This window comes from Symphalangus syndactylus, chromosome 18 (assembly GCF_028878055.3).
Source record: "Symphalangus syndactylus isolate Jambi chromosome 18, NHGRI_mSymSyn1-v2.1_pri, whole genome shotgun sequence".
Taxonomy (NCBI): domain Eukaryota; kingdom Metazoa; phylum Chordata; class Mammalia; order Primates; family Hylobatidae; genus Symphalangus; species Symphalangus syndactylus.
In genome coordinates, this window is record NC_072440.2 from 25110201 (window position 1) to 25136444 (window position 26244).

The 26244-nt window shown below is 43.0% G+C and overlaps 2 protein-coding genes and 1 non-coding gene across 5 annotated transcripts in view; 2 read left to right on the top strand and 1 right to left on the bottom strand.

The window, feature by feature from the left end:
- The window catches only part of TMC5 (transmembrane channel like 5), a 95636-nt gene extending 86081 nt beyond the window's left edge, over nt 1-9555 (top strand). For all 3 annotated transcript variants that reach the window (XM_055253264.2, XM_055253261.2, XM_055253265.2), the window contains 2 exons: nt 7579-7621; nt 8378-9555. In XM_055253264.2, coding sequence (XP_055109239.1) covers nt 7579-7621; nt 8378-8424 — 90 coding nt within the window. In that variant the 3' untranslated portion in view covers nt 8425-9555. The remainder of the gene's footprint in view (nt 1-7578; nt 7622-8377) is intronic.
- On the top strand, nt 9068-9207 carry LOC129468765 (U4 spliceosomal RNA). The gene has a single exon (XR_008652826.1). It is a non-coding gene; the product is annotated as a U4 spliceosomal RNA (small nuclear RNA).
- A 6123-nt stretch (nt 9556-15678) lies between the features above and the next one.
- The window catches only part of SV2C (synaptic vesicle glycoprotein 2C), a 282632-nt gene continuing 272066 nt past the window's right edge, over nt 15679-26244 (bottom strand). The window contains exon 13 of the mRNA XM_063623107.1: nt 15679-15953. Within this exon, the coding sequence (XP_063479177.1) occupies nt 15737-15953 (217 nt within the window). The 3' untranslated portion in view covers nt 15679-15736. The remainder of the gene's footprint in view (nt 15954-26244) is intronic.

The following is a 26244-nucleotide window of genomic DNA, read 5'->3' on the forward strand; positions in this document are numbered from 1 at the left end:
CCATCCCTCAAAAAATTTTAATAATTAGGCACGGTGGCACACAACTGTAGCCTCAGCTACTCAGGAAGCTGAGGTGAGAGCATTGCTCAAACCCAGGAGTTTGAGGCTACAGTGAGCTATGATCCCATCACCGCACTCCAGCTTGGGAGACAGAACAAGACCCTGTCTCTAAAAAAAATTACCCTGGGCACAGTGGCTCCCTCCTGTAATCCCCAGCACTTTGGGATGCTGAGGCGGGCTTATCACTTGAGGTCAGGGGTTCGACACCAGCCCAGCAAACATGGTGAAACCCATCTCTAGTAAAAATATAAAAAACAAAAACAAACAAAACTTAGCTGGGTGTTGTGGTGCACATCTGTAATCCCAGGTACTTAGGAGGCTGAAGCACAGGAATCACTTGGACCCAGGAGGCAGAGATTGCAGTGAGCCAAGGTCGTGCCATTGCACTCCAACCTGGGCAACAGTGCAAGACTCCATGTCAAAAAAAAAAAAATTAAAAGTTATTTTTTGTGAATATTTCTGCCACAAAGCATGTACATGACGATGTTAATAGATATTGCTATATCATTCCCTTAAAAAGATTTAATCAATTTCATTCTTACCAAGAGAATATAAAGATACATGAAACCCTGCTCTAATTCCAAAACCTTGCTTGCTTCCTGAGTGTCCTGAAAATACAGATGAACAGTAAATCCACCTTAATGCAAATGCCACTCATGTTGGAAATTGTGATCTTGACAGAAGTGACTGACATGTAATTTACCATCTGTACAAATTTATACTGTCAGCACAATTTAGGTAAAGGATCTAGAGGCCTAAAAGTAGATCATCTGAAGGTGGGGACCACGTCTGTGCACTTGTCACCCCAGGTCCTAATTTATTACCTGGCATACTATGAATGCTCAGTGAATATCTGTGGAACAGCCAGGTGTGGTGGCTCACGCCTGTAATCCCAGCACTTTGGGAGGCTGAGGTGGACAGATCACTTGAGGTCAGGAGTTCGAGACTAGCCTGACCAACGTGGTGACACCCTGTCTCTACTAAAAATAAAAAAAAAATTAGCCGGGCATGGTGGTGGGCACCTATAATCCCAGCTACTCCAGAGGCTGAGGCGGGAAAATCGCTGGAACCTGGGAGGCGGAGGTTGCAGTGAGCTGAGATCATGCCATTCCACTCCAGCCTGGGACACAAAGCAAGACTCTGTCAAAAAAAAAAAAGGGGGTGCAGCCAAGATGGCCCAATAGGAACAGATCCGGTCTACAGCTCCTAGCCTGAGCGACACAGAAGACGGGTGATTTCTGCATTTCTGTTTGAGGTACCGGTTTCATCTCACTAGGGAGTGCCAAACAGTGGGTGCAGGACAGTCGGTGAAGCGCACTGTGCATGAGCCGAAGCAGGGCGAGGCATTGCCTCACTTGGGAAGCACAAGGGGTCAAGGAGTTCCCTTTCCTAGTCAAAGAAAGGGGTAACAGACGGCACCTGGAAAATCGGGTCAGTCCCACCTTAATACTGTGCTCTTCCAACGGGCCTGGAAAACGGCACACCAGGAGATTGTGTCCCACACCTGGCTCGGAGGGTCCTATGCCCACGGAGTCTCACTGATTGCTAGCACAGCAGTCTGAGATCAAACTGCAAGGCAGCAACCAGGCTGGGGGAAGGGCACCCGCCATTGCCCAGGCTTGCTTAGGTAAACAAAGCAGCAAGGAAGCTCGAACTGGGTGGAACCCACCACAGCTCAAGGAGGCCTGCCTGCCTCTGTAGGCTCCACCTCTGGGGGCAGGGCACAGACAAACAAAAATTCAGCAGGAACCTCTGTAGACTTAAATGTCCCTGTCTGACTGACAGCTTTGAAGAGAGTAGTGGTTCTCCCAGCACACAGCTGGAGATCTGAGAATGGACAGACTGCCTCCTCAAGTGGGTCCCTGACCCCCGAGCAGCCTAACTGGGAGGCACCCCCCAGTAGGGACAGACTGACACCTCACTTGGCCGGGTACTCCTCTGAGACAAAACTTCCAGGGGAACTATCAGACAGCTGAATTTGTGGTCTCACGAAAATCCGCTGTTCTGCAGCCACTGCTGCTGACACCCAGCCAAAGAGAGTCTGGAGTGCACCTATAGTAAACTCCAACAGACCTGCAGCTGAGGGTCCTGTCTGGTAGAAGGAAAACTAACAAACAGAAAGGACATCCATGCCAAAAACTCATCTGTACATCATCATCATCAAAGACCAAAAGTAGATAAAACCACAAAGATAGGGGAAAAAACAGAGCAGAAAAACTGGAAACTCTAAAAAGCAGAGCACCTCTCCTCCTCCAAAGGAACGCAGTTCCGCACCAGCAATGGAACAAAGCTGGATGGAGAATGACTTTGACGAGTTGAGAGAAGAAGGCTTCAGACGATCAAACTACTCTGAGCTACAAGAGGAAATTCAAAACAATAGCAAAGAAGTTAAAACTTTGAAAAAATATTAGATGAATGGATAACTAGAATAACCAATGGAGAGAAGGGCTTAAAGTAGCTGATGGAGCTAAAAGCCAAGGATTGAGAACTACACGAAGATTGCAGAAGCCTCAGTAGCCGATGCGATCAACTGGAAGAAAGGGGATCAGTGATGGAAGATGAAATGAATGAAATGAAGTGAGAAGGGAACTTTAGAGAAAACAGAATAAAAAGAAATGAACAAAGCCTCCAAGAAATTTGGGACTATGTGAAAAGACCAAACCTATGTCTGATTGGTGTACCTGAAAATGACGGGGAGAATGGAACCAAGTTGGAAAACATTCTGCAAGATATTATCCAGGAAAACTTCCCCAATCTAGCAAGGCAGGCCAACATTCAGATTCAGGAAATACAGAGAATGCCACAAAGATACTCCTCAAGAAGAGCAACTCCAAGAGACATAATTGTCAGATTCACCAAAGTTGAAATGAAGGAAAAAATGTTAAGGGCAGCCAGAGAGAAAGGTCGGGTTACCCACAAAGGGAAGCCCATCAGACTAACAGCTGATCTCTCAGCAGAAACTCTACAAGCCAGAAGAGAGTGAGGGCCGATATTCAACATTCTTAAAGAAAAGAATTTTCAACCCGGAATTTCATATCCAGCCAAACTAAGCTTCATAAGTGAAGGAGAAATAAAATACTTTACAGACAAGCAAATGCTGAGTGATTTTGTCACCACCAGGCCTGCCCTAAAAGAGCTCCTGAAGGAAGCACTAAACATGGAAAGGAACAACTGGTACCAGCCCCTGCAAAAACATGCCAAATTGTAAAGAACATCGAGGCTAGGAAGAAACTGCATCAACTAATGAGCAAAATAACCAACTAACATCGCAATGACAGGATCAGATTCACACATAACAATATTAACTTTAAATGTAAGTGGGCTAAATGCTCCAATTAAAAGACACAGACTGGCAAATTGGATAAGGAGTCAGGACCCATCAGTGTGCTGTATTCAGGAAACCCATCTCATGTGCAGAGACACACATAGACTCAAAATAAAGGGATGGAGGAAGATCTATCAAGCAAATGGAAAACAAAAAAAGGCAGGGGTTGCAATCCTAGTCTCTGATAAAACAGACTTTAAACCAACAAAGATCAAAAGAGACAAAGAAGGCCATTACATAATGGTAAAGGGATCAATTCAACAAGAAGAGCTAACTATCCTAAATATATATGCACCCAACACAGGAGCACCCAGATTCATAAAGCAAGTCCTGAGTGACCTACAAAGGGACTTAAACTCCCACACAATAATAATGGGAGATATTAACACCCTACTGTCAACATTAGACAGATCAACAAGACAGAAAGTTAACAAGAATATCCAGGAATTGAACTCAGCTCTGCATAAAGTGGACCTAATAGACATCTACAGAACTCTCCACCCCAAATCAACAGAATATACATTTTTTTCAGCACCACACCACACCTATTCCAAAATTGACCACATAGTTGGAAGTAAAGCTCTCCTCAGCAAATGTAAAAGAACAGCAATTATAACAAACTGTCTCTCAGACCACAGTGCAATCAAACTAGAACTCAGGATTAAGAAACTCACTCAAAACCGCTCAACTACATGGAAACTGAACAACCTGCTCCTGAATGACTATTGGGTACATAATGAAATGAAGGCAGAAATAAAGATGTTCCTTGAAACCAACGAGAACAAAGACACAACATACCAGGATCTCTGGGACACATTCAAAGCAGTGTGTAGAGGGAAATTTATAGCACTAAATGCCCACAAGAGAAAGCAGGAAAGATCCAAAATTTACACCCTAACATCACAATTAAAAGAACTAGAAAAGCAAGAGCAAACACATTCAAAAGCTAGCAGAAGGCTAGAAATAACTAAAATGAGAGCAGAACTGAAGGAAATAGAGACACAAAAAACCCTTCAAAAAATCAATGGATCCAGGAGCTGGTTTTTTGAAAAGACCAACAAAATTGATAGACTGCTAGCAAGACTAATAAAGAGGAAAAGAGAAAAGAATGAAATAGATGCAATAAAAAATGAAAAAGAGGATATCACCACCAATCCCACAGAAATACAATCTACCATCAGAGAATACTAAAAACAACTCTATGCAAATAAACTAGAAAATCTAGAAGAAATGGATAAATTCCTCGACAAATACACCCTCCCAAGACTAAACCAGGAAGAAGTTGAATCTCTGAATAGACCAATAACAGGCTCTGAAATTGAAGCAATAATTAATAGCTTACCAACCAAAAAGAGTCCAGGACCTGATGGATTCACAGCCGAATTCTACAAGAGGTACAAGGAGGAACTGGTACCATTCCTTCTGAAACTATTCCAATTGATATAAAAAGAGGGAATCCTCCCTAACACATTTTATGAAGCCAGCATCGTCCTGATACCAAAGCCTGGCAGAGACATAACCAAAAAAGAGAATTTCAGACCAATATCCTTGATGAACATTGATGCAAAAATCCTCAATAAAATATTGGCAAACCGAATCCAGCAGCACATCAAAAAGCTTATACACCATGATCAAGTGGGCTTCATCCCTGGGATGCAAGGCTGGTTCAACATATGCAAATCAATAAATGTAATCCAGCATATAAACAGAACCAAAGACAAAAACCACATGATTATCTCAATAGATGCAGAAAAGGCCTTTGAAAAAATTCAACAACCCTTCATGCTAAAAACTCTCAATAAATTAGGTATTGATGGGACGTATCTCAAAATAATAAGAGCTATCTATGACAAACCCACAGCCAATATCATACTGAATGGGCAAAAACTGGAAGCATTCCCTTTGAAAACTGGCTTAAGACAGGGATGCCCTCTCTCACCACTCCTATTCAACATAGTGCTGGAAGTTTTGGCCAGGGCAATCAGGCAGGAGAAGGAAATAAAGGGTATTCAATTAGGAAAAGAGGAAGTCAAATTGTCCCTGTTTGCAGATGACATGATTGTATATCTAGAAAACCCCATTGTCTCAGCCTAAAATCTCCTTAAGCCGATTAGCAACTTCAGCAAAGTCTCAGGATACAAAATCAATGTACAAAAATCACAAGCATTCTTGTACACCAATCACAGACAAACAGAGAGCCAAATCATGAGCGAACTCCCATTCACAATTGCTTCAAAGAGAATAAAATACCTAGGAATCCAACTTACAAGGGATGTGAAGGACCTCTTCAAGGAGAACTACAAACCACTGGTCAATGAAATAAAAGAGGATACAAACAAATGGAAGAACATGCCATGCTCATGGGTTGGAAGAATCAATATCATGAAAATGGCCATACTGCCCAAGGTAATTTATAGATTCAATGCCATCCCCATCAAGCTACCAATGACTTTCTTCACAGAATTGGAAAAAACTACTTTCAAGTTCATATGGAACCAAAAGAGAGCCTGCATTGCCAAGTCAATCCTAAGCCAAAAGAATAAAGCTGGAGGCATCACACTACCTGACTTCAAACTATACTACAAGGCTACAGTAACCAAAACAGCATGGTACTGGTACCACAACAGAGACATAGATCAATGGAACAGAACAGAGCCATCAGAAATGATGCCGCATATTTACAACTATCTGATCTTTGACAAACCTCACAAAAACAAGAAATGGGGAAAGGATTCCCTATTTAATAAATGGTGCTGGGAAAACTGGCTAGCCATATGTAGAAAGCTAAAACTGGATCCCTTCCTTACACCTTATACAAAAATTAATTCAAGATGGATTAAAGACTTAAATGTTAGACCTAAAACCATTAAAATCCTACAAGAAAACCTAGGCAATACCATTCAGGACATAGGCGTGGGCAAGGACTTCATGTCTAAAACACCAAAAGCAATGGCAACAAAAGCCAAAATTGACAAATGGGATCTAATTAAACTAAAGAGCTTCTGCACAGCAAAAGAAACTACCATCTGAGTGAACAGGCAACCTACAGAATGGGAGAAAATTTTTGCAACCTACTCGTCTGACAAATGGCTAATATCCAGAATCTACAATGAGCTCAAACAAATTTACAAGAAAAAAATGAACAACCCCATCAAATAGTGGGCAAAGGACATGAACAGACACTTCTCAAAAGAAGACATTTATGCAGCCAAAAAACACATGAAAAAATGCTCCTCATCACTGGCCATCAGAGAAATGCAAATCAAAACCACAGTGAGATACCATCTCACACCAGTTAGAATGGCCATCTTTCAAAAGTCAGGAAACAACAGGTGCTGGAGAGGATGTGGAGAAATAGGAACACTTTTACACTGTTGGTGGGACTGTAAACTAGTTCAACCATTGTGGAAGTCAGTGTGGCGATTCCTCAGGGATCTCGAACTAGAAATACCATTTGACCCAACCATCTCATTACTGGGTATATACCCAAAGGAGTATAAATCATGCTGCTATAAAGACCCATGCACACGTATGTTTATTGTGGCACTATTCACAATAGCAAAGAGTTGGAACCAACCCAAATGTCCAACGATAGACTGGATTAAGAAAATGTGGCACATATACACCATGGAATACTATGCAGCCATAAAAATGATGAGTTCATGTCCTTTGTAGGGACATGGATGAAACTGGAAAACATCATTCTCAGTAAACTATCACAAGGACAAAAAACCAAACACTGCATGTTCTCACTCATAGGTGGGAACTGAACAATGAGAACTCATGGACACAGGAAGGGGAACATCACACTCCAGGGACTGTTGTGGGGTGGGGGGAGGGGGGAGGGACAGCATTAGGAGATATACCTAATGCTAAATGACGAGTTAATGGGTGCAGCAAAACAACATGACACATGGATACATATGTAACAAACCTGCACATTGTGCACATGTACCCTAAAACCTAAAGTATAATAAAAAAAAAAAAAAGAGAGTATGTGGAATGAATGAATGGAATCACTCTCCCTAAAAAACAAAACGTGTTCAATATTTCTATGGCAGAGACTTGGCCTTAATCTGTCATCCCTTAATTTTAAAATGGTGGGGGGCTCACAAATTGTGCCAACTATGCAACAAGACCCAGAATTTACATTCTTCCTCCGTGACATGGCTGCTTGTTTTTTTCTTTTTCAGCAACAAGGCTCTTTGCATTTGGGGGAACGTGATAGCAGTCTTGGTGAGTAATTAAACTGGGACAGAATAAGACACTAATTTATTTCTGGTGAAATATCTTAAGAGAAGTGTAAGAATTGCTCGTGTGTCCGTTACTTTTTCAGTTGCAAATTGGATCCAAACTGGCTTAAGCAAAATTCCAAGAATAATTCTTGCTTTAGGCCTCGCCTAACGCAGGAACTCACAATGTCACCAGAACCCGGTTTCTTTCAGTTCCGTTCTTACCCATGTTAGTTCCTTTTGCAATAGACTCTTCCTAATAAGTGCAAGACAGCTTTATCAACTTCTTATATCTTCTCAGAGTCAGTCTGGTGGGAAAGACTGAGGGACCCAGGATTCTCATGGTGTTTCATAGGATCTGACTGGGTGATGTCCCCGTCTATGAACCAATTGTTGTGGCTACAAAAATGTGGCAGTTCCCTTGATCACATGATTTCATCTGTAGATACAGGTGGTGCAACCACGAAGACCATAGGGGCCGAGAGCAGGGAAGGGTGACTTCCTAAAGAAAATCTGGGGCTGATGCCAGGAGAGTGAATTCTGGGCAGGAAACAAACAAGCAAACCCATTTATTTTTTGGGGATAGAATTTACTGATGACTTCCAGTGATGGGAGTTCAAGGGAAGGATTATAGAAACTAAAAGGAGGAGGCAAGGAAGGCATGAGAAGCTATGGAATCTTGAAGGCAAGTTGGTCTTTCCCTTGTAGAGATGGGGCAGAGTGTGCCCGCGTTAACTTCTCTTTCCTGTGTCAAACCTAGACTTGCGATTTAGAAGATCAGTTCAAGAAGGTAATCCAAGGGCCTGATGACTGTTTTGGTAACGAGACACCAATGAAATAAGGAGAGGAGATGAAAACGGAACAATTTCTTCCATGCCACCTGTGCCTTTACGAACTGCCCAGAAGAAAATCCAAGCCTTTAGCCAGGAGTAGAAACTGACTACAGTGTAAATATCACAGTAAAACTGGGCATTCCGTGCTATTTTTAACACCTGGATTGCTGATTTTTCAAGACAAAATACTTGGGGTTTTCCAGTAAAGATTGTTGTAATATTGAAATGAGCCTACAAAAACCTAGGAAGAGATAACTGGGGAATAATGTATTTTATCTTTAAGAAATGTGTGCATGAATGATTGGTTCTTCGAAATCTCTCCTGCCAGACTTGCCAGACCTGGCAAAGGTTTAGAAACTGTTGCTAAGAAAAGTGGTCCATCCTGAATAAACATGTAATCCTCCAGCAGGGATATCAAGCCTCTGAATTGTAGAACCTGCATTTATTTGTGACTTTGAACTAAAGACATCCTCCATGTCCCAAAGGTGGAATACAACCAGAGGTCTCATCTCTGAACTTTCTTGCGTATTGATTACATGAATCTTTGGAGTCGGGGATGGAGGAGGTTCTGCCCCTATGAGGTGTTATACATGACCATCAAAGTCCTATGTCAGGCTAGTTTTGCACAGTGGCAGTACCGTAGCCAATGAGATTTATCCAAGACGTGATTATTGCTAATTGAAAATTTTCCCAATACCCCACCATGATGACTTGAAATATAATCAACACTGGCAATTTTTGACACTCTCTACGGAGACTGAATAAGAAAAAAAAAAAGAAGAAATTAGCTGGGTGTGACGGCTTATGCCTGTAATCCCAGCACTTTGGGAGGCTGAGGCAAGTGGATCACTTAATGTCAGGAGTTCAAGACCAGCCTGGCCAACATGGTGAAACCCCGTCTCTACTAAAAATAAAAAAAGTAGCTGGGTGTGGTGGTGCATGTCTATAATCCCAGCTACTTGGGAGGCTGAGGCAGGAGAATTGCTTGAACCTGGGAGGCAGAGGTTGCAGTGAGGTGAGATTGTACCACTGCACTCCAGCCTGGGCAACAGAGTGAGACTCTGTCTCAAAAAAATAAATAAATAAATAAAGTCTTATTCAAACCGAATATGAAACTGGTGGTGATGTGTGGAATGTGTGTGTGTGCGCATATGTAATGAATACGTGTGCATATAATTTTTTTGCAGATTTGCTACATGATTCACAAGCCATGTGGCTGTTCTTAACACTGAAGGGTCCAGCAGAAAGGTGCAATTACTCAGGGGAGAGGAGCCTCCTCTTAACTAATCACTGTCATAAAACCTAATTGGAACTGAATTTAGAAAGCATTTAAGATACATTCAAAACACAAGGACTCAACCAGTGTTGTCATTTATTCCCTTTTTCTTATTTTTAAGAGATAAGGCTGGGTTGTGTTGCCAGGTTTGACTCAAACTCCTAGGTCAAGCAGTCCTCCCACTTCAGCCTGCCAGGTAGCTGGGACTACAGGCACACGCCACTGCACTTGACCACGCACTTTTTCATTCACTTTCTCATTAATTCACTTTATCGAAGGAATTAATTGCTTTTAGTGTCATCTCTGGTAACAGTTGTATGTAGTGTTCATCCATCCATTCATCGATCCATTCATTCAACAAATATGGACCAAATAATGGTGAGCAAGATGGTGAACAATTCATGGTGCTGCCTGTCTAGCAGGTTTAGACATGAATTTGATTCTTAAGCTCCCTTCCTTTTGGCCAGAACCACCATCTTCCAGTAATTCACCAAAATGACGAACACAAAGGGAAAGAGGAGAGGCACCCGATATATGTTCCCTAGGCCTTTTAGAAAACATGGAGTTGTTCCTTTGGCCACGTATATGCGAATCTATAACAAAGGTGATATTGTGGACATCAAGGGAATGAGTACTGTTCAAAAAGGAATGCCCCACAAGTGTTACATGGCAAAACTGGAAGAGTCTACAATGTTACCCAGCATGCTGTTGGCATTGTTGTAAACAAACAAGGGCAAGATTCTTGCCAAGAGAATTAATGTGCGTATTGAGCGCATTAAGCACTCTAAGAGCCGAGACAGCTTCCTGAAATGCGTGAAGGAAAATGATCAGAAAAAGAAAGCAGCCAAAGAGAAAGGTACCTGGATTCAACTAAAGCACCAGCCTGCTCCACCCAGAGAAGTACACTTTGTGAGAACCAGTGGGAAGGAGCCTGAGATGCTGGAACCTATTCCCTTTGAATTCATGGCATAATAGGTGTTAAAAAATAATAAAGGACCTCTGGGCTGTAAAAAAAAAAAAAAAAAAATTCTTAAGCAGTGATCAGTTACAGTGGTAGGAGGTGTTCTGAAGAAGCACAGGGTCTAAGGGAGACTTTCCTGTGGGGTCAGTGCAGGCAGCCCATGGATGTGATGTTGGAAGTGATTTTATTCCCCCTGGGGTCATCTTAGTGCTGTTTGTGCTTTTTTCTTTGCCTTTTTTTTTTTTTTTTTTTTTTCCTGAGATGGAGTTAGAGTCTCCCTCTGTCACCCAGGCTGGAGTGCAGTGGCGCAGTCTCAGCTCACTGCAACCTCCCCCTCCTGGGTTCAAGCGATTCTCCTGCCTCAGCCTCCCGAGTAGTTGGGATTATGGGAGCGTGCCACTAGGCCCGGCTAATTTTTGTATTTTTAGTAGCGATGGGGTTTCACCATGTTGGCCGGGCTGGTGTCGAACTCCTGACCTCAGGTGATCCACTCGCTTACAGCCTCCCAAAGTGTTGGGATTACAGGTGTGAGCCACCGCGCCTGGCCGCTGCTTGGGCTTCTACAATGAAATCTGAACTCTCTCTGAAAGCATCACTTTTGCTCATTCACCAGATGCTAAGTGCTTCCATCTGGAATGCTTCTCCCTTCACCTCCATCCCTTGTCTCCACTTCAGCACAGCCCTGCTTCTCCTGGAGGTGTACATGCAGTGGACAGTGGCTCATGCCTGTAATCCCCGCACTTTGGGAGGCTGAGGTGGGTGGATCACCTGAGGTCAGGAGTTCGAGACCACCCTGGCCAACATGGTAAGACCCCCCCCCATCTCTACTAGAAATACAAAAATTAGCCAGGCATGGTGGCATGCAACTGTAATCCCAGCTACTCGGGAGGCTGAGGCATGAGAATTGCTTGAACCTGGGAGGCGGAGGTTGCAGTGAGCTGAGATCACATCACTGTGCTTCAGCCTGGGTGACAGAGTGAGACTGTCTCAAAAAATAAAGAAAAAAACTACTGTACGTGGAAAGCATTTTAAAGTCTAGGACATGGTAGGCAGTCAATAAGTGTTAATTAGCAAGGATTTGACATGCACTCTTTCATTTAATCACCACCACCACGAGAATGCTACCCCTATTTTACAGATAAATTAAGTAACTTACCCAAGGTCATACAGCTGGTAAGTTGCTGAATAGGAATGCAGACTTGGCTTTCTCTGATTCCAAATCCTGTTATTAACCCTATACTAAGCCTTCCAAGGAAGTGCTTAATAGTAGTTATTAATACCTTATTTCATCATTCAAATTCTCCACCTTTTGAATGATGAGGGAAGCTAATAGTAGGATGGGATTGAAGAAAGGGGCCACAGAGAAAAGGCTGCAGAAGCTGTGGCACAGAGGCGGATAGCAGAGACTTTAGTTAGCAGGGACAGAAGCAATGGAAGCAGAGATAGAAAAATGATGAGTCATCCTAATGACAGAGAACTCCAGCCTGATAATCCCAGAGAAAGACTCAGAAACTGATTGAGATGCAAGGGCTGCTGCGGGGCTACTAGAGCTGCTCTTACATCTCAAATGATGTCCTGCATGTCAACAAAGCCCGGCCTGGTGGCCGGTTTGCTTGCTCTTACTTCTCTGCATATCCTAAAAGCAGCTTGCCATTAACCAAGATAGATTGAGGGGCCTCTGGCCCCTTCAACAAAGTCCCTGACAGCATGAGCCCGAGGACCAGCGTGGCCCTTGCCTGGCAGGGGCTCCCACGGACTGGGCCGCGCTGGCCCTCACCTCCCGTGGGGAAGGCACCTGCACAGGAGTGGAAGTTCTCAGGTCAGGCTAGGGCAGATGGCCTCACTCATTCCAGGAAGCAGTGCTCAGCTAAGCAGTTTCCCTTCAAAGCATGGCAGTGCTCATGGGAAATCTATGCAATCTCACTTTCAACATACCCTTTCTCTTTAGTGCTGTGCAGAGAAAAGGTCAGAGTGAGGCCTTGTTGCTAAGCCAAGTAAGCAAAAAAAAATCCCATGTTTGCTGTTCCAGCGTGACCCTGGAGAGGCTCCTCTGAGGCTGCCGGGGTGAGGTGGGGGAGTCAGAAGGTGGAGTGTGTGCAGGGAGAGGAACATTGCCCCTGTCCTCCCTGCTCTGGGACCTGTTTGTTACTTGGTCTACCACAGGGCCTGGCCCCCTTCCTACCTGCCTGCCAGTCATTTACTGTCCTGAGTCATTTCCCAAGAACATACTTGGAAAGCTTCCCACCTGTCCAGATACAATTTTTCAATATGCTAGTTGTGCAATTATATATATTTTCTTTTATATTTTATATTTATAAATGTATATTTTTTCTTCATTTGTTTGTTTCATTTTGTTTTTTGAAGTAGAGTCTTGCTCTATTGTCCAGGCTGGAGGGCAGTGGTACAAATCAGGGCTCACTGCATTCTCAGCCTCTTGCGCTCAAGCTATCCTCCCACCCTAACCTCTCAAGTAGCTGGGACTACAGGTGCATGTCACCATGCCCAACTAATTTTTTTATTTTTATTATTTTACAGATGGGGTCTCACTACATTGTCCAGGCTGGTCTCAAACTCCTGGGCTCAAGCAATCCTCCTGTGTTGGCCTCCCAATGTGCTGGGATGACAGGTGTCAGTTACCGCACCCTGCCACACATACTGGTTTGCATACACAGATCCTGGCTCATAACTCCCACAGCCCTTATTATGGTAAAAAGAATATCTCTCTCTGATCTTTCCCTGACTTCCTTTGACCTCCCCATGGCAGGACCCTAATCTGATTGTGGGTCGTGAGGCCCTCATTCCGGAGAGGGTCCTGCCCCGTACGCTAGAGGTAGAAATGCTATACAGAGAGGCCAGGAAGAATCTGAACAGACAAAACAGGACTTGCTGGGTTTAGATCATACCTTTTTTTTTTTTTTTTTTTGAGACGGAGTTTTGCTCTGACACCAGGTTGGAGTGCAGTGGCACGATCTCAGCTCACTGTAACCTCTGCCTCCTGGGTTCAAGTGATTCTTCTGCCTCAGCCTCCCAAGTAGCTGGGACTACAGGTGTGCACCGCCACACGCAGCTAATTTTTGTATTTTTAGTACAGACGGGGTTTCACCATGTTGGCCAGGATTGTCTCGATCTCTTGACCTCATGATCTGCCCGCCTCAGCCTTTCAAAGTGCTGGGATTACAGGCATGAGCCACTGTGCCCGACCAGATCATATCCCTTTTGTCCAATCACATTTGAACAAGGTTATCCATACTTCAATCATGCCTATCCAATGAAGTCTCCATAAAATGTCCCAGAAGACAGGGTTCAAGAACTTCTGGATAAGGCTGGGCATGGTGGCTCACATCTGCAATCCTAGCACTTTGGGAGGCCAAGGAGGGCAGATCACCTGAGGTCAGGAGTTCAAGACCAGCCTGGCCAACATGGTGAAATCTCTTCTCTACTAAAAATACAAAAATTATCCAGGTATGGTAGCATACACCTGTAATCCCAGCTACTTGGGAGGCTGAGGCACGAGAATCTCTTGAACCCAGGAGGCGGAGGTTGCAGAGAGCTGAGCCGAGATCATGCCACTGCACTCCAGCCTGGGTGACAGAGCCAGACTCTGTCTCAAAAGAAAAAAGAAAAAAAAGGCCGTGTGCAGTGGCTCACTCCTGTAATCCCAGCACTTTGGGAGGTTGAGGTGGGTGGATCACCTGAGGCTGGGAGTTCGAGACCAGGTTGACCAACATGGAAAAACTCTGTCTCTACTAAAAATACAAAATTAGCTGGGCATGGTGGCAGGTGCCTATAATCCCAGCTAGTCAGGAGGCTGAGGCAGGAGGAATTGCTTGAACTTGGGAGGCAGAAGTTGCAGTGAGCCGAGATGGCACCATTGCACTCTAGCCTGGGAAATAAGAGTGAAACTGTCTCAAAACAAAACAAAACAAATCAAAGCAAAACAAAACAAAATGAAAACCTTCTGGGTAGCCAAACATGTGGAGGTTTCCGAGAGGGTGAATGGTTAACAAGAACTCATGCAAGAGCCAGGAGAGTGGCCCATCCCACCACCATGAGGACAGAAGTGCCTGCATTCAGACCTTACCCTATGTATCTCTTCATCTAATTGTTTATTTGTATCTATTAAAATATCCTTAGGAATAATCCAGTAAATATAAGTAATTGTTTCCTTGAGTTCTGTGAGCTACTCTAGCAAATAAATCACATCCAAGGACCGGGTCATTGGAATCCCAACTTGAAGCTGGTCAGTCAGAGGTTCTGGATGCCTGGACTTGTCACTTGTGTCTGAAGAGGGAGTTGAATTTTTGACACTGAGCGCTTGGTCTGTGGGATCTGATGCTATCTCCGGATAGACAGTGTCGGAATTGAATTGGAGGGCACCCAGCTGGTGTCTGCTGCAGTATCGATTGCTTGCTTGTGGTGGGGAGAATCCCCCACATTTCTTTTTCTTTTTTTTTTTTTTGGAGACAGAGTTTCGCTCTTGTTGCCCAGGCTGGAGTGCAATGTTGCGATCTTGGCTCACTGCAACCTCCGCCTCTCGGGTTCAAGTGATTCTCCTGCCTCAGCCTCCCAAGTAGCTGGGATTATAGGTGTGCACCACCACGCCTGGCTAATTTTTTGTATTTTTAGTAGAGAGGGGGTTTCACCATGGCCAGGCTGGTCTTGAATTTCTGACCTCAGGTGATCCACCCGCCTAGGCCTCCCAGAGTGCTGGGATTACAGGCGTGAGACACCGCGCCCAGCCAATCCCCCACATTTCATCACAGAAGTTTTCTGTGTTTATTGTTGTGTGGCATGACAGCAGAGGAAAACATTTAGAGCTTTTCCTACCACTAGCGCAATTCCAAAACATCTTACTTTGGTTCTGCCCAACATTGAGATTGTTGGGGGTCATTCATTCTTCTCAAATAAAAAATATGACGTCCAGATAGCATGATAACAAAAGCTCACTCATTCCATAAATGTTTATTAAGTTTCATTAAGTGTCAGGAGCTAGACCAGATATTGAGGAAACAGCAATCACAAGAGAGAAATTCTTGCTTTTATTGAGCCTCAGTCAACAGGAAAGACGGATATTAAAAAAACAATTATAAACAGGAGGAATATTTTGAAAGAGGAAGTACAAGGTGTAATAGCAAGGAGCTTATAACAGAGGAAGCTGGATGCAGGGTGGGAGTCTGAAAAAAACTCCTTGAGGAGCAGACATTTCAGCTGGGCCGAGAGGATGTAGAAGGGGTATTCAGACAGAAAATACCACAGCTCTGTAGGTCTAAAAGAGAAATAGAGCAAGAGCAAGAGAGATGTTTGAAGAAAATAGAAGTCCTGGCTGGGCGTGGTGGCTCATGCCTATAATCCCAGCACTTTGGGAGGCTGAGGTGGGTGGATCACAAGTTCAGGAGTTCGAGACCAGCCTGACCAACATGGTGAAACCCCGTCTCTACTAAAAATACAAAAATTAGCCAGGCGTGGTGGTGGATGCCTGTAATCACAGTCACTCAGGAGGCTGAGGCAGGAGAATTGCTTGAACCTGGGAGGCGGAGGTTGCAGTGAGCCGAGATCACGCCACTGCACTCCAGCCTGTGGAAGAAGCAAGACTTCATCTCAAAAAAAAAAAAGAAAATAGAAGTCCTGAATGGCTGAACTGCAGAGAGTGAGGTGGAATCTGTGAGAGACATCAAATATAATTTGAGGGGAAATAGAAGAGTCTTTGCTCTTCACATCCTCCAAAATTTGGCATTTGATAGACAAATGACCTTCTCTCCTCCAACTCTACATGACAAATGTTTTTGCCAGTTTAGAAACAAATAGACAACCTACCATGGTCTGAATGTCTTCCATGTTCGCGGTACATCCAGAGAAAAGTTGGCCATGCAGCCTGTCACCCTGGCTAAGCTAATTGGTACAGAGAAGACACCTGACCCAGAAAAGCCAATCTGTAGGCTGGTCAGTGACTTGTGAAAACAGCTTGCTACAAAAGCTTTGTGAAACAGAGGCAGCTTAGACTACAAACCAATTAAGAATGTCTCTCTTGGAGCATTTGAATACAAAGCATCAAAGCCAGTTAGTCAACAGCAGGAGAAACAGAGGCCGAGTCACCAAGACAATGTAATGGTGAAACCCTTAAGTAGGAAATCCCCAAAACCTGCAACTGAGGGTCTTCAGGTCCCTAAAGTACAGTTCTGCTGCCATGAGACCTGGCTGTCCCTGGATTCCCCTAAGGCCTGGCTGTGGGGTGGAGGGTCTTATCTTCCTATTTCCCCACATGTCCCTACGGAAATCCTCATTCACCTCTGGATCGTGCTCCATAAAGTGGTGTTTGGGTCCTATCAGCATTCTTCATTGCTGACCGGGGCAAGTCAGTGTTAGGGCCATCTGAAGATGTGGCCTTGATGTTTTCATCAATAATGGCTCTGTACCCTCTAATAACATTCAGTGCCAAGTGGAGGGAGAAAGGAAATTAATCTTGCTGAGTACCCACTTTGCGCAGGCAAGATATCAATTGTCCTTATAACTATCCAAAGAGGTGCAGTTGACCTCATTTGACAGCCAGTAGATGACAGAATCAAGACCCAAACCCAGGTCTTTCTCCCATCTTCCAGATTATTTTTGCAACATTGTGTTGCCTCCTTCGTTCATTTAAATATATATTTATGGGCCAGGTGTGGTGGCTAAAGCCTGTAATCCCAGCACTCTGGGTCAAGACAGGAGGATCACTTAAGGCCAGGAGTTTGAGACCAGCCTGGGCAACATAGCAAGACCCCATCTCTACAAAAATACACACACACAGGGGTGGAGCCAAGATGGCCGAATAGGAACAGCTCCGGTCTACAGCTCCCAGCCTGAGCGACACAGAAGACGGGTGATTTCTGCATCTCCGTTTAAGGTACCAGGTTCATCTCACTAGGGAGTGCCAAACGGTGCAGGACAGCCTGTGCAGGGCGCTCTGTGTGAGCCGAAGCAGGGCGAGGCATTGCTTCACTCGGGAAGCACAAGGGGTGAGGGAGTTCCCTTTCATAGTCACAGAAAGGGGTAACAGACAGCACCTGGAAAATCGGGTCAGTCCCACCCTAATACTGCGCTTTTCCAATGGGCCTGGAAAATGGCACACCAGGAGATTGTGTCCCGCACCTGGCTCGGAGGGTCCTATGCCCATGGAGTCTCGCTGATTGCTAACACAGCAGTCTGAGATCAAACTGCAAGGCAGCAGCGAGGCTGGGGGAGGGGCGCCCGCCATTGCCCAGACTTGCTTAGCTAAACAAAGCAGCCAGGAAGCTTGAACAGGGTGGAGCCCACCACAGCTCAAGGAAGCCTGCCTGCCTCTGTAGGCTCCACCTCTGGGGGCAGGGCACAGACAAACAAAAATTCAGCAGGAACCTCTGCAGACTTAAATGTCCCTGTCTGACTGACAGCTTTGAAGACAGTAGTGGTTCTCCTAGCACGCAGCTGGAGATCTGAGAATGGACAGACTGCCTCCTCAAGTGGGTCCCTGACCCCGGAGCAGCCTAACTGGGAGGCACCCCCCAAGTAGGGACAGACTGACACCTCACTCGGCTGGGTACTCCTCTGAGACAAAACTTCCAGAGGAACTATCAGACAGCTGAATTTGTGGTCTCACGAAAATCCGCTGTTCTGCAACCACCGCTGCTGACACCCAGCCAAACAGGGTCTGGAGTGGACCTCTAGCAAACTCCAACAGACCTGCAGCTGAGGGTCCTGTCTGGTAGAAGGAAAACTAACAAACAGAAAGGACATCCACGCCAAAAACCCATCTGTACATCACCATCATCAAAGACCAAAAGTAGATAAAACCACAAAGATAGGGGAAAAAACAGAGCAGAAAAACTGGAAACTCTAAAAAGCAGAGCACCTCTCCTCCTCCAAAGGAACGCAGTTCCTCACCAGCAACGGAACAAAGCTGGATGGAGAATGACTTTGACGAGTTGAGAGAAGAAGGCTTCAGATGATCAAACTACTCCGAGCTATGGGAGGAAATTCAAAACAATAGCAAAGAAGTTAAAAACCTTGAAAAAAAATTAGATGAATGGATAACTAGAATAACCAATGGAGAGATGGGCTTAAAGGAGCTGATGGAGCTGAAAGCCAAGTATGGAGAACTACGCGAAGATTGCAGAAGCCTCAGTAGCTGATGCGATCAAGTGGAAGAAAGGGGATCAGTGATGGAAGATGAAATGAATGAAATCAAGCGAGAAGGGAAGTTTAGAGAAAAAAGAATAAAAAGAAATGAACAAAGCCTCCAAGAAATTTGGGACTATGTGAAAAGACCAAACCTGCGTCTGATTGGTGTACCTGAAAATGACAGGGAGAGTGGAACCAAGTTGGAAAACACTTTGCAAGATATTATCCAGGGGAACTTCCCCAATCTAGCAAGACAGGCCAACATTCAGATTCAGGAAATACAGAGAACGCCACAAAGATACTCCTCGAGAAGAGCAACTCTAAGTCATATAATTGTCAGATTCACCAAAGTTGAAATGAAGGAAAAAATGTTAAGGGCAGCCAGAGAGAAAGGTTGGGTTACCCACAAAGGGAAGCCCATCAGACTAACAGCTGATCTCTCAGCAGAAACTCTACAAGCCAGAAGAGAGTGAGGGCTGATATTCAACATTCTTAAAGAAAAGAATTTTCAACCCAGAATTTCATATCCAGCCAAACTAAGCTTCATAAGTGAAGGAGAAATAAAATACTTTACAGACAAGCAAATGCTGAGTGATTTTGTCACCACCAGGCCTGCCCTAAAAGAGCTCCTGAAGGAAGCACTAAACATGGAAAGGAACAACTGGTACCAGCCCCTGCAAAAACATGCCAAATTGTAAAGACCATCGAGGCTAGGAAGAAACTGCATCAACTAATGAGCAAAATAACCAACTAACATCATAATGACAGGATCAGATTCACACATAACAATATTGACTTTAAATTTAAGTGGGCTAAATGCACCAATTAAAAGACACAGACTGGCAAATTGGATAAGGAGTCAGGACCCATCAGTGTGCTGTGTTCAGGAAACCCATCTCATGTGCAGAGACACACATAGACTCAAAATAAAGGGATGGAGGAAGATCTATCAAGCAAATGGAAAACAAAAAAAAGGCAGGGGTTGCAATCCTAGTCTCTGATAAAATAGACTTTAAACCAACAAAGATCAAAAGAGACAAAGATGGCCATTACATAATGGTAAAGGGATCAATTCAACAAGAAGAGCTAACTATCCTAAATATATATGCACCCAACACAGGAGCACCCAGATTCATAAAGCAAGTCCTGAGTGACCTACAAAGGGACTTAAACTCCCACACAATAATAATGGGGATTTTAACACCCCACTGTCAACATTAGACAGATCAACGAGACAGAAAGTTAACAAGGATATCCAGGAATTTAACTCAGCTCTGCACAAAGTGGACCTAATAGACATCTACAGAACTCTCCACCCCAAATCAACAGAATATACATTTTTTTCAGCACCACACCACACCTATTCCAAAATTGACCACATAGTTGGAAGTAAAGCTCTCCTCAGCAAATGTAAAAGAACAGCAATTATAACAAACTGTCTCTCAGACCACAGTGCAATCAAACTAGAACTCAGGATTAAGAAACTCACTCAAAACCGCTCAACTACATGGAAACTGAACAACCTGCTCCTGAATGACTATTGGGTACATAATGAAATGAAAGCAGAAATAAAGATGTTCTTTGAAACCAACGAGAACAAAGACACAACATACCAGGATCTCTGGGACACATTCAAAGCAGTGTGTAGAGGGAAATTTATAGCACTAAATGTCCACAAGAGAAAGCAGGAAAGATCCAAAATTGACACCCTAACATCACAATTAAAAGAACTAGAAAAGCAAGAGTAAACACATTCAAAAGCTAGCAGAAGGCTAGAAATAACTAAAATCAGAGCAGAACTGAAGGAATTAGAGACACAAAAACTCTTCAAAAAATTAATGAATCCAGGAGCTGGTTTTTTGAAAAGATCAACAAAATTGATAGACTGCTAGCAAGACTAATAAAGAGGAAAAGAGAGAAGAATCAAATAGATGCAATAAAAAATGAAAAAGAGGATATCACCACCAATCCCACAGAAATACAATGTACCATCAGAAAATACTACAAACACCTCTATGCAAATAAACTAGAAAATCTAGAAGAAATGGATAAATTCCTCGACAAATACACCCTCCCAAGACTAAACCAGGAAGAAGTTGAATCTCTGAATAGACCAATAACAGGCTCTGAAATTGAGGCAATAATTAATAGCTTACCAACCAAAAAGAGTCCAGGACCTGATGGATTCATAGCCGAATTCTACCAGAGGTACAAGGAGGAACTGATACCATTCCTTCTGAAACTATTCCAATCAATATAAAAAGAGGGAATCCTCCCTAACACATTTTATGAAGCCAGCATCGTCCTGATACCAAAGCCTGGCAGAGACATAACCAAGAAAGAGAATTTCAGACCAATATCCTTGATGAACATTGATGCAAAAATCCTCAATAAAATACTGGCAAACCGAATCCAGCAGCACATCAAAAAGCTTATCCACCATGATCAAGTGGGCTTCATCCCTGGGATGCAAGGCTAGTTCAACATACACAAATCAATAAATGTAATCCAGCATATAAACAGAACCAAAGACAAAAACCACATGATTATCTCAATAGATGCAGAAAAGGCCTTTGACAAAATTCAACAACCCTTCATGCTAAAAACTCTCAATAAATTAGGTGTTGATGGGACGTATCTCAAAATAATAAGAGCTATCTATGACAAACCCACAGCCAATATCATACTGAATGGGCAAAAACCGGAAGCATTCCCTTTGAAAACTGGCACAAGACAGGGATGCCCTCTCTCACCACTCTTATTCAACATAGTGCTGGAAGTTCTGGCCAGGGCAATCAGGCAGGAGAAGGAAATAAAGGGTATTCAATTAGGAAAAGAGGAAGTCAAATTGTCCCTGTTTGCAGATGACATGATTGTATATCTAGAAGACCCCTCCGTCTCAGCCCAAAATCTCCTTAAGCTGATTAGCAACTTCAGCAAAGTCTCAGGATACAAAATCAATGTACAAAAATCACAAGCATTCTTGCACACCAATCACAGACAAACAGAGAGCCAAATCATGGGTGAACTCCCATTCACAATTGCTTCAAAGAGAATAAAATACCTAGGAATCCAACTTACAAGGGATGTGAAGGAACTCTTCAAAGAGAACTACAAACCACTGGTCAATGAAATAAAAGAGGATACAAACAAATGGAAGAACATTCCATGCTCATGGGTTGGAAGAATCAATATCGTGAAAATGGCCATACTGCCCAAGGTAATTTATAGATTCAATGCCATCCCCATCAAGCTACCAATGACTTTCTTCACAGAATTGGCAAAAACTACTTTCAAGTTCATATGGAACCAAAAAAGAGCCCGCATCGCCAAGTCAATCCTAAGCCAAAAGAACAAAGCTGGAGGCATCACACTACCTGACTTCAAACTATACTACAAGGCTACAGTAACCAAAACAGCATGGTACTGGTACCACAACAGAGACATAGATCAATGGAACAGAACAGAGCCCTCAGAAATGATGCCGCATATCTACAACTATCTGATCTTTGACAAACCTGACAAAAACAAGTAATGGGGAAAGGATTCCCTATTTAATAAATGGTGCTGGGAAAACTGGCTAGCCATATGTAGAAAGCTGAAACTGGATCCCTTCCTTACACCTTATACAAAAATTAATTCAAGATGGATTAAAGACTTAAATGTTAGACCTAAAACCATTAAAATCCTACAAGAAAACCTAGGCAATACCATTCAGGACATAGGCATGGGCAAGGACTTCATGTCTAAAACACCAAAAGCAATGGCAACAAAAGCCAAAATTGACAAATGGGATCTAATTAAACTAAAGAGCTTCTGCACAGCAAAAGAAACTACCATCAGAGTGAACAGGCAACCTACAGAATGGGAGAAAATTTTTGCAACCTACTCATCTGACAAAGGGCTAATATCCAGAATCTACAATGAACTCAAACAAATTTACAAGAAAAAAACGAACAACCCCATCAAAAAGTGGGCGACAGACATGAACAGACACTTCTCAAAAGAAGACATTTATGCAGCCAAAAAACACATGAAAAGATGCTCATCATCACTGGCCATCAGAGAAATGCAAATCAAAACCACAGTGAGATACCATCTCACACCAGTTAGAATGGTGATCATTAAAAAGTCAGGAAACAACAGTTGCTGGAGAGGATGTGGAGAAATAGGAACACTTTTACACTGTTGGTGGGACTGTAAACTAGTTCAACCATTGTGGAAGTCAGTGTGGCGATTCCTCAGGGATCTAGAACTAGAAATACCATTTGACCCAGCCATCCCATTACAGGGTATATACCCAAAGGAGTATAAATCATGCTGCTATAAAGACACATGCACACGTATGTTTATTGTGGCACTATTCACAATAGCAAAGAGTTGGAACTAACCCAAATGTCCAACAACGATAGACTGGATTAAGAAAATGTGGCACATATACACCATGGAATACTATGCAGCCATAAGAAATGGTGAGTTCATGTCGTTTGTAGGGACATGGATGAAGCTGGAAACCATCATTCTCAGTAAATTATCGCAAGGACAAAAAACCAAACACGGCATGTTCTCACTCATAGGTGGGAATTGAAGAATGAGAACTCATGGACACAGGAAGGGGAACATCACACTCCGGGGACTGTTGTGGGGTAGGGGGATGGGGGAGGGACAGCATTAGGAGATATACCTAATGCTAAATGATGAGTTAATGGGTGCAGCAAAACAACATGGCACATGGATATATATGTAACAAACCTGCACATTGTGCACATGTACCCTAAAATCTAAAGTATAATAAAAAAAAAATACACACACACAAACACACACACACACACACACACACACACTGCTCTCAAGGGGTTCTACCTTATTTACATCTTTGCTGAAAACTGCAGAATTGCTTGACAAATTGCTTTGTTTTAGGAACTTTGTATCCTAACTTTTACAGAAGGCAATTATGAAGAATCAAGTAAGAAAGAAAACATTTTCATTTAGATTCAGTAGCCTCACAAAGAAACTGGAAGTCTGCTAATATATTTTGTCTTTGTATAGACATGTTTTAATTACCTACATTTGTTATGTTATGAAGTTCTATTATCTTTAATAATTCATAAATATAATTGAAATGGGTAATTCAGAAATAGGGTTGAAATTTACCTAAAAACCATTCACTTTAAAATGAAAAGCAATGTATTTTAGTTAACTCTTCAGAATGTGGTGTGAACATTATCTAGTGGTGACCGGTTAGGTAACCCAGAAATAGGGTTGAAATTACCTCAAAACCATTCACTTTAAAATGAAAAGCGATGTATTTTAGTTAACTCTTCAGAATGTGCTGTGACCATTACCTAGTGGTGACTAGATGCGTCTAACCATGGTCTACCCTTCCCTCTTGGAATTAGCAAATCAAAATCCTTGGATTAGATCTAGGTGTGGTTAATATGTTCACAGTAAGCAGAAGAGATGAAGTGGATGTGGGAATTTAAAGCTCAAAATGTAGAAACAGTGGTTCTCCATCACCCCCAGAGCACGTTAAAACAAAAATAAAAAAACCAACATACAAACAAAACCCTCTACCATGGTCCAGCTTCAAAAATCATTTTAGTAGGTGGTGGCTTTTGTTTTAAAGGGAATGAAAAATGTATATTTTAGTCACATATTAAAATTACTACTAGCTGGGCATGGTGGGGCATGGCTGTAGTTCTAGCTACTCAGGAGGCTGAGGTTCTAGCTTGAGCTCAGGGGTTTGAGGTTACAGTGAGCTATGATTGCACCACTGTTCTCCAGCCTGGGTAACAGAGTAAGACCCTGTCTTAAGAAAGAAAAGAAAAGAAAGAGAGAGGAAGGGAAGGAAAGAGGGAAGCAGGGAAGGAAGGAAGGAAGGAAGGAAGGAAGGAAGGAAGGAAGGAAGGAAGGAAGGAAAGGGGAGGGAGGGAGGGATACTAATATCCTTTCTCTCTCCACCTGGTACTGAATGTTATTAGAGCCATTATTCATGCAAAACATCAAGGCCACATTTCCAGATAGCCGTAACACTGATTTCCCCCTCTCTGCAATGAGGACCGCTATAGGTCCCAAACACCACTTTATGGAACTGGATCCAGAGGTGAATGAGGTTTTCTGTAGGGACACAGAAAATAAAATTACTCTAAGAAATTTAAAAAGCATTTATTTATATGAACAAAAAGAAAGAGGAACATTATTTTCACATACCCATCCAGGGTGCAGAAGTGAGAGTGTCTCAGTGGGAATAGCAAAAACTTGTCTTATGCACAAATTTTTAATCAAACACCATTACTGCCAACTAACCAAAAGTGGCTTTCAGCCTCATTGACTAAAATGATTGTTTGAGATTCAGCTATCAAGTCCACATTCCAGGCAGCCTGACCTTTCTGGAAGTTATACATGACACTTCTATTTACATCCCCTTTGCTAGAACTTAGGCACATGGCTACTTCTGTCTGTGGCTATGTGGCTAGAAATAGGAAGTCTACTACTAAAAAAGAAGAAAACAGATACAGGGGCCACTAGCAATGGCAGTTAGTGTCCTCAGGGGTTGGATGATATAAATATTCAGGAGGAAATGCTTTTTAAAATTAAACTATAATAATGATAATGACTTTCCCAAAAAGGTCAAGTGACTCTCATTTATTACTCTAGGGCATAACATTGCCATTGGTCAGAGTGGAGAATAATTTCCCAAAGAGAAGCAATGCTTAGCAGGAGACAGGGAGGAATGGATTTTCAGAACAGAGTAGGGGCTCAGGTCTGACTGGTTGCTGTCGATGGTCAGACAGAAGAAACATTGCCTTCTCTGCAGCAGTGGTTCCTAGCACCAGCAGCTCAGGTCACCTGTTTCTTATCTCTTGGAATCAGGACAAATCATGAGTTTTGATGACTTGAAACTTGAACTCTGGATATTTAAAGGAGCCTGCAGTGTTTTTAAACCACATGATCACATTAGGTTAAGAAAATTACTGAATTTGCTGTACATCAACCTTTGGGGTAAGCTAGAGCTATGTATTTTATATGGTAGAGTTGATTCCATTAAAAATAAGACAGTTGATCAGAAATAAAATTACACCTTCAGTTTTAGTGAAAAGGGGCTTTTAAATGAATCTTACTTTTCCCCAGATTAAACTATAATTTGAAAATGGATTCATTCATTTTATTTGCTCATTCACTAGGTCAAGCATTGATTGGGTATCTCTGAGTACTTGATGGGTGTACAGAGATGACCTAAACAGCTTGATTCTTGGCCGGGCATGGTGGCTCACGCCTATAATCCCAGCACTTTGGGAGGCCCAAGTGGCGGATCACCTGAGGTCAGGAGTTCAAAACCAGCCTGGCCAACATGGCGAAACCCCGTCTGTACTAAAAATACAAAAATTAGCTAGGCATGGCGGCAGGCGTCTGTAATCCCAGCT